The following is a 17,412-nucleotide window of genomic DNA, read 5'->3' as shown; positions in this document are numbered from 1 at the left end:
CCAGCTTTCCTTGTCTGTAAGGATAATACAACAGTAAGCAGACTTCTTCTCAAACTACTCTTATCTCACTGTCTAAATTCCCAATGTTTGTTCAGCACAGGCACTGCACAGACAGATTAAGGAAAATCAAGCAAAATGTTTTTCAACATCTGACCTCTTGCTTCCTGCACTGTAAATTGGGAGTGATGACACTGCAGTCATGACCCAGAGTACCCCTCCTACTGATGTCTCCTCATTCTTATCATTCTGAAGGTGATAACTATGTATAAACTATGTTTTTACATACTTTAAGAACTCTATATTCTGCCACAGCTCGGTAAAGTGGCATAAGTTCCATGAGAACAAGGCCCGGAGGAATCATGTGTGTAAACCTGGAACCAAAGAGTCAAGATTGCAACCCCTTTAGTTTCTCCGTTCAGCCAAAGTAACCTCCTCAAATGTCTATGCATTCCTATAAAACAAATGCCTTGCAGCCTTCAAACTATGACTTGCCAGAGGTGTATGTGTAGAATGTGAAGTTTGTTTCTAACAGTATCTCAGTGCCCAGTCTTAGTAATAAGAACAGTAAATTTGGTTTAATGGAGTAGCATGCTACCATCCAAGCAAGCCAGGATAAAGCAAAAGCCCTTTTATTTGCCTGTGTTGCTACTGCAACAATTAAAAATACTGAGGATCTGCCATCTGAATGTTCTTAAAAAAATCAGTATCAAAATCTTCCCATGTACAATTCAGTGGCATACTGCGTTTATTTAATTAGGGCCAACATGTTAGTAGAATGCTAAGTTTAGGTTCAAGCTTCAGCAGCTGTAGGAGGTAAGAGAGCCAAAACATGTTCATTTAGGACCTTAAGAGACTTGAGAGGAAAACTGATAAGATAATAACAATCCACAAAAGAGATGATACTCTCAACTGCGAGTTCCAAAGGCACTGAAAAAATCACATTGCTGACCTGGAACAGAAACTCAGACAAGGAAATATCAGATTGATGCGAGTCTTCAGGCTCACCGGCAAGAGACATTCCTGCCATAGGGTGTTAGGAAAATGTTGGTAATAAAAATAAAATAAAGAAAGAAAGATTTGGAGTGGTCGAGCAGCATTGACTTCTATAAAGTACATATTAGAGTGGCTTGTTGTTTGAAAAGAAAAAAGATTCCTTCATAGCATATCTGAAAGTTGTATCATGTTGTGACACGACATGTTGTTCAAGTCAGTACATTCAAAGGTACAAAACAAATAATTAAATCTGAATAGTTTCAGTATTCACAAATGATATTCCTTCTGGAATTCACTTCTACAAGGTATTCTATCACAAACAGCACTGTTTGGTTATAGTGATTTCCACTGTAGAGAGGCACAAATAGCTCAACTAGCCTATTCTTTCTAACAGCAGTAATTAATTTGATATATTTAATGCAAAGCCATGGCAAGCTTTCAGCAATAACAAGGATAATGTAGTGTGGAGTTCCACTAAATTAAGCATTTTGTGGATATAAATTGCAGGAGAACATTCACTAATGATTCCATTTCTGGGTCACCAGGTTGCATTAAACTAAATCAAGAAGGAGTTTTTACCAAGTGCTATAATCCAAGTTTCCTGTGTGCAATTAAGTACTCAATACAGTTATAGAATATTGAACGAGGAAGCATTCAAGAAAAATGTTTTGTGTTTTTTTGTAATACCATGTTTTAATAAAATTTTCTTAAAATAACTGGAACTGTGGAGTTTGACGGGAGTGAAACATTTCCTGTATTTCAAAATTTGCTTTAGAAAGCGTACATGAAACAGTCTTATTAGATCTCAAATGCAATAGCTGCTTCAGTTCTAAACAGGGCTTTTTTTGTTTGTTTGTTTCAGTGAACACCCTTCCCTCATTCTAAGTTAACATTTTTCTCACTTTACTACGCCTTGCCCAAAGCCTGAACTATAGATTTAATTCAAATTACTTCCAATAGCTGGACAGTCTCTTCTGTATTCAGCAATTTTTTTTTCTTTCATAAACTCTTCTCTTTCAAATAAGACAAAAAAGAGAATATTTCCTTACTGTAGTTAAACTTGCAGTTTCTATTTAATGCTTCAAACCATTACACCCAGTGATTTTTGTGTTGTGCAGGTTTTCTTTGAGAGTGTCATTGTTTTTTTTCTTCACTGTCTGTCCAGTGATACTTTAAGCCTTACTGACTGAAGTGATGCATGTTCCATTTGTACAATACCAACATAGAAAATCATGTAGCTACATATGAAAGAATGTTTCATGATGATCAATTACTGTTGTACCTTAATCTACATAATGGAGCATACAAGGCCCTAGTAAAAGGTTTGATTGTTTTCTGTGGGTTCTTTGGTTGTTAACTTCTCACCAACTGCTACAAAAATGAACTTGACTAATAACCGAGTGTTCTTTGTATATCGTAGATATACAGACAAGAATCTTTTCAAAGATTCTAAGAATCTTTTTTTAAAGAAACCTTTTTAAAGGTAGACAAGTTCTCTTTTCTTTTCTACACAGTTAACAGCCATGCACTTCAAAGTGAGATACATAATACAGAATAAAACAGGATCTAAGCTGTGAAACTCCTAACTTGGAGTCTTTCACTTTAATCAGCAATCTGTTCCCTCCCCTCATAGCTTTGCTCTGAAGTGGCACTACCAGGAACATTTAAGTTTTTACTGCTGTACAAGTTACGTGGCTAAATCTGTGCACTAGGAAAGATATGACTACTCAGACATTTTAAATCCTGAATGAATACCAACCACCATCTCAACAAGAGAAAAATTTTCAAAAATCATGAAGTCATACTTTTTTTTTTCTGAGCAATGTTTTCAGCAGGTTCCCTTTATCACTAACTACAGTGGGAATGCAAAACTCAGTATTAATAGGCACTGAATCATCATCCACTACTTGATTAGCCAAACTACATTAAAACTGTTGACATGTCTGAGACTTGACACTGATTTCATCTTTACTTACAAACATCCTACTTGAGGGAAGTAGGACTTTGTCTGTCCTATTTTCAGTGGTCTCTAATGGAAGATATAGTCTCGTTACCTTAGTGAAGGCTCGGTAGCACAAACCACACAGTTCCACCAGGTAGGCCAGAGTGAAGACAGCATTCTGAATTACAAAGCTTAGTAATTTTGAAAAAGGTTCCAGAAGACTCTGCAATGACATGATTTAGGGAAATCAATAACTGTTTGCTCAGCAAAACAAAAAACATTCCAACTTGGAAATGTCTGAATGGAACAGCATCATTATTTTTAGCTCAAAGGCTATTTTGCTGTGATTTACACTGTTTCAGTCAAATTGCTGTTCTATCTAGCATTTGCCTTCATTCTTGTACAACAAGTTAGAAGCAACAAATCAGAAAATAGTTTCATCTCTACCACAATGCTATGAGACATCAGAGACTCTATGGTGTTTATGCAGGAAAACCTCACTGACCTCGGTGGAATTGTACTAGTGAGTGGACTGCAGAATCAGGAAGTTCATTACTATTTTTTTCTAACCCCCCCCCCCTTTTTTTTTAAGAGAACATCAAATCTTTAAGATATACACTCACACCCACACAGGAATGTAATACCACCCACTCTTTACTGTAACCTAGATTCCAAAGCTCTTACTGTTATCCAAAGAGTATCAGACTGAACAATTTTATGCTTATATATAATATTTTCCTAGCTAGAGGATCAGAACACATTTGCAGAATAATGCAGGCTGGCTAAACATGAGGCAAGAGAGTTGCATCTTCTTGGAACTTACCCTGGTGGCACTAGTGGTAGGGATCTTCAACAAGCAAATCATTATTCTTAAACTAGAATCTAAAGAACACTGTGAACAAATTTGAAGAAAAAAAAAAGTTAGTACCTTTCTGCGCCTATCTCTCGCTTTTAGTGCTGGCAGCTATTAATAAGGTATAGGTGAAGTCTGAAAAATGATCCCTGGTGACTGATCTTTACTTACTTTGCCTAAACTGACTTAATCCGGAACACACAATCATACCCCCCCTCAATGGTAACATACCACAGCATGGACCTTGAAATGAGAAAATTTCACAAAAGGGCTAGTTTAGAAAAGTTACATTTTCCTTCCTATGACAAACATCTCCTAGAAATACATTCTCACTGTAATGAAAATTGATTTAAAAACTGAGTGGGTTAGCAAGAGGTATGTACCATCTACCTCATTTCTGTGGTTGTCCTGGGCTATGACATTTCCCCATGCCTCAAGACAAAGCTGCAACTCAGAGCCCATGACATCAGAATGTGCCTTTGCAAAAATCTGCTCCAGAGGCCCCTCTAAAGATGTTCTCTATGGTGTAATTTATTTTACTTCTCTGTACATCACACTGTTTGCAGCAGTGAATGGGACTTTCCAGGATCTATCCATTGTCTTGACTTGCCTCAGCTGCAAACATCTAAAACAGTAAAGAGTCATTAATGACCCCTGAGGAAGGAACAGGAGAAGGAAAGTTCAGAAGCATGAGATTGTTTTACTTGTATCACTAATGATACCTCCCATGAATAACAGGGAAATCATAGTAAACACTCCATCTAAATGTTCTGTGAATGACAGATACGCAGATGGAACTATTAAGATTCAGTTCGTTGATTTTCATTTGTTTTACATTAGGCAAAATGCAACAGATTGGAGTGGCTACTACCCAAAAAGAGAATGGTAACTGCCTATTTGGCTGAGTAAGTGCTGCTGGATAGTGCCTCAGTTTACCTACACCTGAAGACATTTCACGATCTGACTACTGCTTAACAGACAGTGACAAGGAATTTAATGTGTTTCATATAGTTTGGGAGTAACATCCAATTTAAATACAACATTACAAGTTACAAAGGTAGATTTTTGATCTCCTCAGTTCATACTGAGCAACACGTCTTTGCCCAAAGACACACTGTGGGAAATTCACATTGTGGGAAATGAAGTCAGAATAAGGGTATGAGAATCCCTTGTTTACTGGAAAGACTTAGAAAAGTTTTTACTGTTTACTTAAAAAACATCTGGAAATGTACACAGCAGGAGTTAAGACTTCTCTGTATGTCCTCTGAGCACTCAGAAATCAGAGTCCAAAGCTTCCAGATTCAGTTTCCATATTCTCATTACAGCTGGAACTATAACCTGGACAGTCAAACACCTTAGGCCCAGTTACTACTGGGACTCTTCCCAGTAGTCTCACATTCCTCTCTGCCTATTGTGTACTTTTAGCAAATTAATTAGGTGGTGATGCTCTTCTTATGAGTTTTATATAGTTTTAACAGTTAAAGCCAGATAGATTTTTACTGCCAAAATGCTGATTCTCTCAGCACAGTAACCTGTTCTGACAAAGGTAGGGTATGGAAAGCGTAGATGGAAAAAAATCAACAAAGAGTGGAAGAATAATCTCTAGTCAGAGTCATTATTGTTACACGTGGAAAATATAATTAAAGGGATGGATCAGGTATACAACAAGTCCATTCCTCTGGAAACATTAATTGAATAGTTAGAAAATGTTCACAACTACTTGTACTCTGGCTCTCATTTCTCATCCACAGCTTTCCTACTGTTTCTGAACATCCTGACCAATGGTAATATAGCTCTTTTCAGATGTCTATATATCATACCTTAAGTGGCAAAACACAAGGGAGTTTGGTAAGGAAGGTCTGAAATTGATTGCTAATTGTAGTCCACAGGTTGCTGGGTGAATCCATCGGCAAGGCTTCCATAAAGGTAGCAATATTTTCTAAACAGCGTAGCATCGCTCCCCCTGCTGGTAAGTTCTTTTTGTTGTTTAAACCCTGGGAAACAAGAATCATAAACAAAGGTACACTTGCAGACATGGCCTTTTAAACGATAATTGGAAATACTGAGGTTAATTTGGTCAGACCAAATACTACTCACCTCTTCCATAATACTAATAAAATTTTGTGCAGAGAATTTAAACTGTGTATGTGACAGTTTAGTTCAGTTCCTAAAGTACTGACCAAAAAATGTCAATGTCAAAAGTATAAAATACAGAACTTTGAGCCAAATTTTTTTTAAGTGAAGTTCTAACTCACATCCTGCTTACATTGGCGTGGCAGTAAAAAGAAAGCAGAACTTGCATTAACCAGTAGCTTGTCCATATTTTCCTCTGTCTACTACTAAGTAAGATGAATTCACTAACATTCAGTAGACTGAGTACAATTTTTTTGCCTTGTGTACTAGGTACAGGCCTGGAAAGATGTGAACAGTTTTAAAGTGTTGCCAAAATCTTTGAATGAAGCAACCACAATGTTCTTGGAAGAGCAGAAGGATGCATGGAAGTGACTAGTACCAGCAGGAAGATAAAAGTTACAAAAATGTAAGCCAAGAGCACAGAAGACAGTCAGTGAAAGGCAGGCAATAGATCTTTGGACTACTTAGAGAAACTGCCATCAGATACAAGGGAGAGAACAAACCTAGGAGCAGAAATACCTCTGAAAACCAGAAAAAGTGATGAGAAAGGGATGGCTTATCCTGCCAATGAGCAGGACTGCTCCGGGAGCTGTCTGAGTCTGAAGAAAAAAAAAATGCTATCAGTAAGAGCAAAACCCAGAAGCAAAATGGTGAGGACAGCCAAATCTTGCTTGCAGGGACAACAAAAGAAAAATTCACATTGCTTTTGGTGATATAAGTCTGAACTCTTAATGAACGAGGAGAAATGACTCCATATGCCTGATAATGCTAATAAAGCTATCAACATTAATAGAGCTGATTGCCAACATACCTCTAACAGCTGGCTCAGAGCAGCAATAGAACTCAGCTCACTGAAGTCCATAAGAGATGTGGCCAAGGTCCGTAAAAAACTTCCATCTGAAATTGAAATGCCATTTTTGTGTTGAGTGTAAATACAGGGATATTTGAAGGAATCAGAAATGCACTTAAGCACTGCACTTCACCTTTAATATTGCTCTGGAAGAGCTGGGGGAAGATGCCATTCGGAGCCAGCTGATGGAATACACAGCGGAGGAATTGCTTGGCCACACCTGCAGCATTTCCAGGGATCATCATGCTGAAAGGAAAGGGAAAAAAAGGAAGAAGAGAGAAATTGCCTTGTAGGTGAAACATTTCTCAAAGCTGACTATATGGTGGTATTAAAGAAGATTCTTTTTAATTACAGAAGTGTTCAGTTATGAGACAGTCAGAACTTTCCTGATTCAAAAAAAAAAGTTTATTTTATTGCTTCAGCTCAACTATTCAGAGATGAAAAAGTTACGTACACATACCTAAAATATTTGCCTCAATAAATAGTTGCATTTTTCCTTATTGTCCACACATTTTTGCTTGTGAATTGTCAGGGTTTGAAATATGATTCTGCTCTCACCTTGTGGATTTCAGTGATACAAAATGAGGTTCTTGGATTTACCATAAAACACATGAAAAATAGGTAAACATACACATTACAGTATTAATTCGCCTCTTGCAGTTTCCTTCAAGAGCTGAAGTACTTCATAATCTCTCACAAATGGAGTGGTTTCATTTAAAAAGGTAAAGTATTACTTATTTACTCATTAACTGCATGTCTTAGCACTTTTTGCAGCTTCTCAAAATGAATTTATCCTATTCAACATCTGATTTAAGTAAAGAGACATCACTAGCAGGGGTTGTCCATGGCCAAGGATGACTCACTTCACTGAATGTATGGAGACAGTTTATTACAACAAATACTGAACATGGAACAAGCCAGAAAGATCTGCAGTGAAACTGTGGAAACCAGGAGGCATCTTTAAATTAATCTGAATCTGAGGGTTTTCACAGTCAGTACACATGAATACAGGTTCCTATTCATCTTCAGAAGGCAAGAGATATTTCAAACAACTGAAAAAGGGCAGGTTTTTCCCTTACTTATAAACTTTTTTTTAAAAAAGGTTAAATTTGATTTCTTGACAAGGACAATGTCCTCTTCTCGCAGATAACTAGTGATAGGACCAGAGGGAATGGCCTCAAGTTGTGCCAGGGGAGGTTTAGGTTGGAAATTAGGAGAAATTTCTTCTCAGAAAGAGTAGCCAGGCATTGGAACGGGTTGCCCAGGGAGGCGGTGGAGTCACCGTCCCTGGGGGTGTTTAAGGGAGGGTTGGACCTGGTGCTTAGGGACATGGTTTAGTGGGTGATGTCGGTGGTAAGGGGATGGTTGGACCAGATGATCTTGGAGGTCTTTTCCAACCTTAATGATTCTATGATTCTACATTTTAGATTAACTGCTTGATTTTGGCCAAGGTATCCTTTGTTACCATACCTTTCTGCTTGATTAGAGAAACTGGTACTTGATGCCAACCTGGAATTAAAAAAAAAAAAAAAAAGTAATAATAATTGAAGATCATATGCTTTTTTGTGTTCCATTTTGAAATAAGCCAATAGAATACCTATATAAGAATAAAAAATAAAATAAACAGAAGTTTAAAAGAACATTTAAAACATCACCAGAAAGATCTTCTGAAGTGCTCTTAAATGCAGGCATATCATGTTGGAACAACACAGAAACTATTCAGTCTTACGATGTCACAAACACTTACCAGCCCCTAAGACAATTCTACTTGCCTCCCTGTACCAGCATGATGATAATGAAGTAAAACTATTGTCACATGCACATCTAGAATAATTACTAATCCAGAGGGATGTGGAGAAAAAAGTTTGCCAGAAGCTGCCTACTGACTGAATTGTTTCTGATTAACACAGCAACATAGACTGAGGCAAAATTCTCCACTTCGCAGTCTGAAGTGAGGCTTCTAATTTCAGATTTTGGCACCTGAATAAATGGCCTAATTTCAGAAACAGTAAGTACCTAGGCACTCTTACAAAGTCCGATGAGATATAGTGGGTTTTCAAAAATCAGGTCATTTAATTCAGTACTTGAATATAGACTTGGAAGCCCAATATGAGCATCCAGTTATGAAAATACTGAACACAATCTTAAAGCAAATCATGCACTTCTCCAGCCTGTCCAGGTCTCGCTGAATGGCAGCACAGCCTTCTGGTGTGTCAGCCACTCCTCCCAGTTTTGTATCATTGCAAAGTTAATGTATCTAAAAGTTCATAGCGGTAGGCTAATTTACATCAGCTGATGATCTGGCCTTCAAAGTTTATCTTTGATTCAAGATCCTTTTAGGTTGGATTTAGGTATTGCTCAATCCTCTGTCAACCTCAGTTCAGAAGACAGTCACTACTCTAGTTTCCTCTCTAGTCGCTACTGCAAAATCCGAAAATGATCCTAAAGCAGCTCAGTCAAGTGCATCAGTGTAAAGGAAAAGGGATGGTGATTTCCATTAATAATGCATGACAAGCTGGGCACACAGCATACATTCAGCTGAGAAATAATGTCAGGCTGGATAGTGCAGTGGATTGAAGATGATATTCTCTTCAGTTCTCCCAGCATAAATCAGAAAAAGTCATTAAGAGTTCATGGCTCCACTGTTAAGAGGAGTCCATGCTAAAATACAACATATTAATTTTGCTGTGTAAAGCTAATTCTGGGTGAAAACTATTCTGAAGCCACCTTTAAGCAATACAGGCCTTGATTCTGGAATAACTGTAGCATCAGCTTGCCTTAAAGTACATGAGAATTTCTAAAGAATTCAGTAGGACTAATCACACATCCTATGGACATTATAGCTTTTTCCAAAAATCTACTGAAGCATTCAAATACAGCAGCATAAAAATTTTCTTCTGAAAGAAATCAAAGTCATATGCAAAGATACCTCTCTCCTTTTGAATGCAATAACGCAAGTTGTTGACGTTGTTTGTTTTATAGTAAACAAAATATTTAGATTCTAACTTCCAAATGGAGAAACTTCATGAGATATGAACTACAGTAAACACTTGGGAACATCTAAAGCTTTTTGAAATTAATACCTTGTATGTGTTTATTACTACTATAAATATTTTGTTGTGCAAAGGCAATGAACCCTCATCATTACCTCCATTCTGCAGACCACAAAGCAGACAATAAATGGATGTGTTCCAAGTTGCACAAGTTAAGAACAGAACTTAAGATTTTTAAAGCTCCTCACTAGTTCAAGAGCCTAAGCACCATTTTCAAACATTGCTTTGATGCTTGGAAACCCAAATCTCCTTGGAAATCAATGAAATAAGAATCAGCAAGTCAAAGATCCTGATTCAGGAACAAGAGTATAAATGTAAATGCATAGTAGGGTCTTATATAACACATTCTCAGTACAACAAGCAACACCTCTGCCAACAGGTGGGTATTCAGAGGTAATGATATGGCAGTGCTTGATCAGAGACACTTAGGTTATACACGAGGTAGCTGAACACCTTTTTGCCTGTATGTGCTACTGAAATGAACTACCTTATTTTATACATTACTTATATTCAAAGTAATTCATTTCTGGATAGCCTCTTACTGGACTTAGAACTTGCCAGAAATGACAGCCAGTAGGAACACAAGACATTTACCAGAAATTACCCATGATGCATGGCATCTGGTACTCTAGAAGAAGCAGGTGTCTTATTCCAAAAATAGCATTTCTTCCTCAAAGCACAGAAAAAGGTAGCCCACTCGGCCCTCATCCCTTGTTAATTTATCTTCCAAGTGTTTTACTCTCTGTGGCTTCTTATGACCCTTTAGTAGTGCTATATTTACAAGAATCACACAGAATGGAAAGCATCTGTCTCGATTAGAAATGTTGCCTCCATCAGAGTTCATTAGTAGTGACAGCAGGGAATTGCAGCCTTGGTATTAATGGAAATGGAGGTCTTGAAGTGCTGCTGTGTTTAGATGGAATTGGGAGACAGAATAGAGGCAAGGCTGTGAAGAGCCTTGCCCCTACAGAATCCAGTCAAGCAACTTTAATTTCAGACACTGAGAGGAACATGGAAAAGGAGAGGTGCATGCCATTTCTGCCCATGTAGTGCTGCTCAGGAGTTTGCTCTGAAATATCCCCAACACATCCCTCCCACATCTTAGGCAAGGAAGTTGCAATTGCTGAGGCAGCAATGACAAGTACTACAATATAATGGTGCACTTGAGTTATCCCATGCACACTAGGTGAAAGTCACACCAGAAAAATAGCAAACACGCCAATATTTAAGACATTATCAGAGAGAATCTCATGGAGGAGCTGGTTAGGAAGCCAGGAGATGCAACTCTTTAATTAGTCTTAATAGGCATACAAAATAATGTTGAAGAGCCTGAAGAGTTCTTCAAATAAGCAGAACCAGATGTTATTCATTCATATGTTCTAAAACATAGAACTCCATATAATGAATTTTATGTAAACCCAATTCCAAGTACAAAATTCTTTTAATCATACAAGAGAGAGGAAAGTCCTGAATTTACCGTCCAACAGACTGCATGATGTCCAACAACAGAGGAGCAGCCAAGTCTGGACTAAGGTGAATAAAGGTTGAGAGCACAACTATGGCCAGGCCTAGTGTTTCTTCATCATATTCTTCAAGAACAGCTCCGCAATCATGGCACCTGCAGTTTTACAAACAGACGTGAACAAATTTAAAACAAAGCATTACTATACATACAGATGTATTATGATTTTTTAAAGTACAATTATTTATTACATTCTATTCAAAATTAATTTAGAAAAATAATGTTATTGTGATCTTTCTAATTAGCTAAAGGTCATGGCTTTCAAACATTAATAAAGCTTTTCACTAGCTGCACTGGCTGTTTCTACACTGACAAATTAAAGAAGGCCACAGAATAGGTCTACGTTCTGGGTCCTTCACTGGTAATGTTTAGCTACTTCCTTCACTCTTTATTGGCCCTCTTCAGTTTGCACTATCCAAAAAAAACCTACTGCAGTGAAAACCTGCCCTCAGCAATGTTAACGCCAGCCAGTTCGTGTTGCTTGGTTTCAGGCAAGAGCTCAAGTCCCCAGCAGTCTTTTACTTTGCAGTATAGACACAAACAATGATACTCATAGATGATCCCAAAGAGATTGAACAATTTCATATTGTCCTTCCTGTCAGTAATGAATTATGAATAACAAATTATGCAATTAGGAAACAATAATCTGATTGGTTCCCACAGCTGTTAGAGCTATTAAGAAGGAAATGAAAGGACCTCTCAGGGGCACAGAACCTTAGTTTTCAGAGAAGTGTCCTTTCCCAGGACAGATTTGCTGCTGAGTCACTTATCCCTCCTGAAATGTTAAAAGAAAACCAACGAAGTTCTGAAAGGGCTCTCTAACGTCTAATTATAAAGAGGATGTCAGATTCAGGAGATATGAGACAGGCTTTCACAAGTGTACAAAAAAAGCAAACCAATGTGGAAAACAGGCTTATCTCAGCCCAGTAGGAAGGCTTGCTTAATTTGGTCAATCAGTTGATAATGACTCCAACAGATTGTGATATTTTAACTTAATGGAATTGTACAGGCAATTTTCTTGCCTTTGTTACTAAACAGAAGGAAAATATGCCATCAAAGTCATGAAAGTTGAGCTTAGCTGGACTGCATGTTAATAAGTGGTGCTAGAGGTTTGGGGAGTTGGTCAAAGGATGTGCCAAAGATAAGCCTAACTTTGGGGATGTTTCACTTCGTCACACAGTAAGGTCTACTTCACCTTGCTGGGTCTGTCTAGTGGACTAAGCACAGCAGCACAAGCAAGAACTTACCGTTTCTCTTCCTAGTTTTTGACTAAATCGATGCATGGCTCCCTACTGACTGCTTTACTTCTCCATTAAATGAGTACACTTAAGTTTAACACTTACTTCAGAGGCATTTTAACAAGCGAATAGATGTTTGCAAAAGCTTGTGGGATCAGTGCTATATTGGTAACAGAAGTGTTGATACATAATCATGACTTTCTATTTCAAAAGAAAAAAGAAATTCAAAAAAGAGCTTTTTTTTTTTTCCTAAGGCAAAAGTGGTTTCCAATAGGTCACAAGGAGCCACTGCTTTAAAATACGGAACAGTACAATGCCACCCATTTACACAATCAGTTTTAATTAAAAAAAAATCCAAACTTCCTGTTACCCAAATGTCCTTAGTAGGCTACATATATTGTACAATCTTAACCACATAAATATCCAGTTTCAAAAGAAGGGTAGAAAGCACTTCTTTCCCTCCATGTACACACAATAGCATGAGTCATAATTTCACCTGTGCAAACTCACTCATATCCCACTGAGTTAAAAGCACATCTTGCTGGCAGCGTTTAGAAAATTTTTCCCTTAGGATAAAAAAAATAAAAACATAGTATAGGGATAAAGGATAGAATGGACCTGTATTTCCTTAACGTATATTTATACTTAACTTGACCTATTTGAAGGTCAACTAGTTCCTTGAAAGGAACAGAAAAACTTACTTGTCAGCCATCACAGTGGGTTGGTCATCAGCAAATTCTTCTGGTGCAGGTACAAACATACTGACTATACTGGGTGCTGACAGCAAGCTAGATTTTGTGGCACCTTGAGGCAGTAAGAAATAATAAAAACAAAGAAAGCAAAAGAAAATCACTAAACAGAAAAAACTGCATTGGCCTGAAGATCAGAGTTGTTAAGATCAGCCATGATTTTAAAAGGATATAGTACATCCCATGGTTCTGTCAGATTACTCCAATTACCTAGAACTATGGAAAAAAAAATCCTTGAAAAAAGATAAAGAACAAAAATTCCAGGAAGGGCAGGTGTACTTGTATCTACTTTATTATTAACATTAGCATGTTCTGACAATATTTAACTATAGAAACATGAGGTAGCTTCTCCATGTAAGCTAGGTTCAGAAAGAATTTATGACAAGATAATCCCAGTTACTTCAGGAAAAGCAAATTTAATAGCACCTCTCAGGTGAAGTAATCTAAGAAACTCCCACAGTATCTGAACTCAAAATATGTGGAGTATTGAGAGCTGGTTTCAAAAGAAAGACAGTTTTAAACAATCATTTCACTAAAGTATGGGAGGAATTTTTTACGTTTCTTTTACAGAGTTCAGTACTTCATAACTGTCCCCTGAGGTTTAGCTGGATGAAAACAGACACTCCAGAAAGTCCAGAATACTCTTCAATAACATAGGATACCATCCAGAATACAAAGAATAGAAGTAGGTTTTCCATATATTTATAGCTGATTATTTTTCCCCTCACAATCAAATCAAGATCCCTCTACCATGACTTTGGAAGTTCACTGTCATTTTTTCTAGATGTAAGTCCCATTGCAACATGCAAATGCTAAAGCTGTCATAATGTAGGCTACAATGTCAGAATAAGACATTAATAAGTAACATAATAAGTAGTTAACTACTTTAAAATGTCCTCTAGTGTACCGAACAAAAGAAAAAATATCATTTAGGTAAAGAAGGTAGCTCTTTGCCCCACTACAAGATTGTTAAGTCTGTATGTATTTTGACTGTGAGGGAGTTGAACTGTCAACTTCCAGGTTGACAAAAAGCCTCAGCCTTTAATCAGTTGTCCCTGTCTTGAATGAAATGCTTTGTCTAATAACTTTTTGATAATCTACATTCTGCAGGACAGTTGAGGGCTTTAATACAGCTGAATGGAACAGAAAATTCACCACCCTTTGGTACTAACAGGAAACCTTCCTGGCAGTCTTAGCAGAGAGATCAGGTCAAAAGGACGGGGCACTAACCTCTGATTCTTAGTGGTGGTCCCTCCAAGTCAGGGTTTAGACAAACAGGGACATTGCACAGCCGCTTTCCATGCTGTATCTGCTCTGTGAATAAATACAGAACTTCAGTCTCCAGCATTATGAATCCAGCATATCAGCACAAGTTTTAAACAGTTAAAACAAGAGAAAGACAATTAAAACAGTTATTTTTAGAATAATAATAATAATAATAAATAAAAGTTATTTTTTAAGCATAGAAAGAGCAACAGAAAAAGGGAGGAAGAGAAAGATAAAAGAAGCCTGCAAAAGGAAGAAAATGACAGATTACATAACAGCAAAGGCAGCATTTTTGAGAAGTGTCATTAAAGAAGAAAGGAAGTACTGACTGTAAAGATTCAACAAGATAGAGAATATAAAAGCCCCAAAAAGAGAAAATTAATGTTTAGGAATACCAAGAGATTAGAAGTTCACGTATAGTTTTTGCTGACAAAAGCTATACACACAGTGATTTTTATTTTACAGAAAACAAGCTTGGGAAAAAAAAGCATGAAATAAGAAATGAGAGACATGGTACCTACCAGTGTTTAAAACAATAGAAAGCATACATGAACCAAGCATGCGTCATAAACTTCTGCAGGATAAGACTATTTCCAAGTTGTTATATTTGAACATAATGAGTCTCAAAATTGTAGTGTGACATTGAAATGACAAATAGTTGCACTGAGCATTTGTCCTGAAAAAAATATTTAATCTGTCCAAATAATAATTTACTTTAAAAGCTAGTGGTCAAAAAGGAGACTGAGAGATGTAAAGCGTCCTGGAAAAGAACTTTTTACTTCACTCCATGCTTGGAGGCCTTTAGTTGGTATGAATGTTAGAGAGAAACGTTGTGAAGAAATCTAGCGGAATCGGAACAAGATTAACAAGACTGAGTTCCTAAATGGTTTCGAGTGCTGACTTGTTGCTCTGGTATACAGGCTAAATACTTCTCACAGAAGTAATAACTTTTCCACTTCTAAAACCCTGCCTGAAAAGTAGGTGATACCAACTAACTCTCTTTAACAAACAAACTTACTAGTAGGACATAGAACATTGTTAACATTTACAAATTCTCCCCTTTATGATTTAAGGATCTCATGCTGAGCATGCTGCTCAGCAGACCGGACTAGAAGGGAAAAACCTGAGCTATACACTGCACCTTTATCTACAAGATTTAGTTTGATGGGATTTGAGGCTGAAGACTGAATTAAATAAAAATCTGAGCTCAACTGTCTAGAACTGGTAGTGAGACATTCACTCAACATGCTAAACTCCACAAGAAGTTTTAAGTATTATTTTCTCTGGATTCACTTGGACCTGCTCATGATTCCTAAGGAGCACAATCCCATAACACGCTAACATAAAGATGGGCAATGAAATACCTAGTGCCTTTTACAAACTAGAATGAGTTCACTGTTTAGTGACATCTATTATGAATATGGACATAAAATAACATATTTTAAAGAAAAAAAATGCTTCACATGACTAATGAGGAAATGATGTGCTTATTTCTGCTTTCATTGTCTGCTTTGCATTCATCTTAAAGGGTGAAAAAACAGGTCAGTAACAGAACAGAAACTTCAGGTGTTCGGTGTGAGCTAACAGAAACTGCTCTACAGGGAAATGAGACGGGATGGCATAAGGTGCAAATCCTTTGTGTACCAACACCATTGCAAACATATATAGAAATTAATGATTCCACACACCAAGGATGAAATTCTATACCTAATGAAATCAACAATGACACTTCCATTTCATTCAAGGAGGTCAGGAAATAATCCAATATGAAACATTATGGGGACACCACTGTACCAGAGGGGTTGTATCCCAAATATGTAACTTCCAACTCATATCAGATGCAATACTGCTACTCACTACATGGTTTCTCTTTAGACTTGAGATTGATTACTTATCTACAGTGGTAGAATAGAAATACTTCTTTTTTAATGGATTGATACAGAAAGTAATTGGTTTAAGGAAACAGAAATAACGAACAATAAACGCAGCTCACCAGTATCCCAAGTGCTGATATTGTGGGGAGCACTAGACTGGTGTTCCAGCTGCCTCTTCATCAGCTGGTTCATTGTCAGAGCTCCCAAAGAGCCTCTTTTCATTTGTCTGAACTGAGCTGCAAGTCAGAAATGCAAAAGGATTTCAGGGGCTCAAACAGTATGTAAAACTACTCTTATTTCCTGATCTTACAAGGCAGCACGAGAGAAGTATTGACAGGACATGAACTGCCTGCCCAAAAGATCTTGCTCAAGTCAATACACACTTTTCACACAACTACACAGGGCAAAATTCTGGACCCAATGACATCAGTCCTAAGTGACTTGGATCTAGGATCTCATCCACTGTGTCAACTGTCAGTGCCTTTTTGTCACCAAATAATACAAAAGTTCTTCAAAACACTTGGTATTTGTGCAATGTAAGATACCACCCCCAAATTCCCATGCCAACAGGTGATAAATATATACTTCAACCTCACTCACGCACTACATACTGAGCAAGGAAACTCAGTGTCCTCCCAGCAAAGTATAGAGAAATGCTCTATCTACGCCCACTATTGGGGAAAAAAAAAAAAAAGTTTCACTGACTGTGTAACTCCAGCACAGGCCTCCTAAATACCTGCTCAGGCATAACGCCTGCACATTCTTCTGAAATGTGAAGCCATTCTCTGAAATGTGATTATCACTTTATCAAGCCTTTGAAGATGGATCCCCTTTATAACTTCACTGACATTTTTCTTACATGGAGCAACAACCATTTGCTGTTTCTTAATATAATACTTCTTTAAACGAGTATTACCACATGCTTTAAAGGATGTGTCT

General features: G+C 37.4%; 1 protein-coding gene across 16 annotated transcripts in view; it reads right to left on the bottom strand.

The window, feature by feature from the left end:
• UNC79 (unc-79 homolog, NALCN channel complex subunit) overlaps nt 1–17,412 on the bottom strand; it is a 102,791-nt gene that overhangs the window by 22,974 nt on the left and 62,405 nt on the right. For 10 of the 16 annotated variants that reach the window (XM_080594254.1, XM_080594266.1, XM_080594262.1 and 7 more), the window contains 10 exons: nt 16,593–16,709; nt 14,564–14,647; nt 13,286–13,388; nt 11,302–11,442; nt 8,242–8,280; nt 6,905–7,017; nt 6,733–6,818; nt 5,609–5,782; nt 3,759–3,827; nt 2,970–3,158 (listed from right to left, as the gene is read on the bottom strand). In XM_080594254.1, coding sequence (XP_080450380.1) covers nt 2,970–3,158; nt 3,759–3,827; nt 5,609–5,782; nt 6,733–6,818; nt 6,905–7,017; nt 8,242–8,280; nt 11,302–11,442; nt 13,286–13,388; nt 14,564–14,647; nt 16,593–16,709 — 1,115 coding nt within the window. The remainder of the gene's footprint in view (nt 1–2,969; nt 3,159–3,758; nt 3,828–5,608; nt 5,783–6,732; nt 6,819–6,904; nt 7,018–8,241; nt 8,281–11,301; nt 11,443–13,285; nt 13,389–14,563; nt 14,648–16,592; nt 16,710–17,412) is intronic. The other 6 variants (XM_080594263.1, XM_080594264.1, XM_080594255.1 and 3 more) reach the window with 3 other exon arrangements.

This window comes from Anser brachyrhynchus, assembly GCF_964034855.1.
Source record: "Anser brachyrhynchus genome assembly, chromosome: 5".
In the NCBI taxonomy this organism is placed as follows: Eukaryota; Metazoa; Chordata; class Aves; order Anseriformes; family Anatidae; genus Anser; species Anser brachyrhynchus.
This window is presented reverse-complemented; position numbering and strand designations above follow the sequence as displayed.